The sequence below is a fragment of the Zingiber officinale genome, chromosome 7B, assembly GCF_018446385.1.
Source record: "Zingiber officinale cultivar Zhangliang chromosome 7B, Zo_v1.1, whole genome shotgun sequence".
Taxonomy (NCBI): Eukaryota; Viridiplantae; Streptophyta; class Magnoliopsida; order Zingiberales; family Zingiberaceae; genus Zingiber; species Zingiber officinale.
This window is the reverse complement of record NC_055999.1, coordinates 23745590-23747863: the sequence shown is the minus strand read 5'-3', so window position 1 is coordinate 23747863 and position 2274 is coordinate 23745590. Positions and strand designations below refer to the sequence as shown.

Sequence of the window (2274 nt, the reverse complement as noted above, 5' to 3'; positions counted from 1 at the left end):
GATTCTTATATAATAGAGCGCATAAAATTTAACAATCCATTCATAAATTCGGGATAGTCGACTAGTAATAGAAGGATATAATAGAAAATAATTATATATTATAATAAATATGGAAACTAAATAAAACATTATAAAATTTTACTTTGGTCTTCAGTAAATTGTTAATGGACACAGATTGACACAAATCTTAAGCTTTTGCTGAACCTATGTTGCGTCCAAATGAACCAAATCCACAGCGAGCGGCTCAGTTGGATTTTATTCGCAGCGAAGGAATACAATTCAATTAGGCGACGTTCCAATCCCAATCTCCAAAACTGTCTGCTTTGAATAAAAAAAAAACAGTAGAAATCGGAGGCGAAGAGAAGAGAAGAGAGAGAAAGACAGAGAGGTCGAAGTAAACACACATGACGTTCACCGAGAAGACAGGCGACCCGGCGGCGCCCCTCCTCCCACAGCCGCCGCCTCCTCTACCGTCGTCCGCGCAGACATGCTACGGCGTCCCAGCCGCGACCTCCTCCGTCGCCGTTTTCCAGGATCCCTACTTCCCTGAACCCCAGGCGTACGTCCTGCTGCCCGTCTACCCCAGCCACCGCCGCCGCCGGCGTCCCCGGTGCTGTGGATGCTTTCGGTGTGTTGGTTCGCTTGTTTCCTCTTCTACTCTCCTCTCCCTAGCCTTCTTCCTCCTCCTCCTCCTATCCGCTGCCTTCTTCCTGTGGCCCTCCGAGCCCGATCTCACTGTAGCCCGCCTCGATCTAGATGACATCCGTGTGGACGTCACACCCGACGCCACTATTTGCATCTCCATGGGCGCCAAGATCAGAATCCGCAACCCGGCCTTCTTCGCCCTCAATTACCGCTCCATCGTGGTCTCCCTAGGGTACCGGGGAAGGCAGCTTGGCTTCGTCACTTCAAGCGGTGGCCATATTAGGGCTCGGGGGGTTTCGTACATCCATGCCAAGCTCAAGCTCGACGGGATCCGGGTGTTGAGTGACGCCATCTATTTGGTCGAGGACCTTGCTAGGGGATCGTTGCCTTTGGGCACAGTAACCGAGGTTAAGGGCAGGATGCGGCTCTTCTTCTTCGATGTCCCCGTCGAGGTAAATTTTGCTAAGTCTTGATCTTGATTCCTTTTCAGCACCTTGAACATTATGTTTTTTTTTTTTTTTGCCGGTTCCTTCTAGTGACCTCCTATTGAGATCCAATTCCTCTTGTTATTTGTTAGAAGACAATCAAGAAGAGATTGGTTAAGATAAACATAAGAAGTTGAGAAATCAAAAATGGGAAAGATTTCCATGCACCTATACTCAAGTTCAATTCATATACAATCAAATGTTTGAGATTTTTCCCCTGTAAAAGTTGTATATGATTATAATTGCGACTAAGGTTTGTTGCTCTGAGGATTCCTTGTGCCCCCTTCACTCTCTCAATTCAACATCATCAGATATTTGAATTCATTCTTTAGTCCTTGAACATCATATGTGATTAGATTTCCCAACTAAATGTTTTGGTGCTTCAACACATTGTGCTTCCGCTTGCAATTCAACAAGATCAAATGTTTTAGACTTTTGACCCCCAAAGGATTCGCTTTCATTCCATTGAGTTGTAGCAGATTGAGAACAGCGATCTCATTCTCAACGATTACTTATCTGGTTTTTTCGCTCCATTGGCCAAAGTCCCTGCTTTTACTATGCAAATTACTCACAACTATTCTCATTCCATCAGTCTTAGCCTGTTGCTGTCAGAACTACATGCAGAGTGACGGTTAATCCAACTACATGTCCGATCACTTAATGTCTACAAATGTTAAATGCCAACTACATTTTCTCAGGGTAAAGTTTCATGCACAGTGACGGTTAATCCAAGCACCCAGAAGGTTATTCATCAAGATTGCTACCTCCAGGTATACATATCGTATAATTGGTGTCATTAAGTGATTTTTCATTTAAACATCTGAATTGTAATGCAACTTTTTCATTCCAATTCTCCAGTGATTGCAAACAGTTGGTGTTGTAGGATGGATGAGTATTGATAATTCAACTTGTTGATGGATGAATTCAGTATGCTTCCTCGTCCATTTGAAGTTATCTTGCCTGTAATATACGTGTTATTTGGAGGTGAAACAAGCATATCAGAACTGGTTATCTGTAAGGGAAGGATTATAAATACAGTGAATGTGGCTGTCAGAACTGGTTATCTGTAATAGCTTATCATTCTGGCTATCTGTTTGTATTTTTTTTAGATTTTTTATTTATATGAAGTTATATATTTTTCCTA

General features: G+C 42.9%; 1 protein-coding gene across 1 annotated transcript; it reads left to right on the top strand.

Annotated features, from left to right (window-relative positions):
- Nucleotides 1-298: 298 nt before the first annotated feature.
- LOC122005556 lies at nucleotides 299-2274 on the top strand. Its single transcript, XM_042560634.1, has 3 exons — nucleotides 299-1097; nucleotides 1829-1900; nucleotides 1989-2274. Exons 1-3 carry the CDS (start codon nucleotides 405-407, stop codon nucleotides 1989-1991), a joined length of 768 nt encoding a protein of 255 aa, XP_042416568.1. The 5' UTR covers nucleotides 299-404; the 3' UTR covers nucleotides 1992-2274.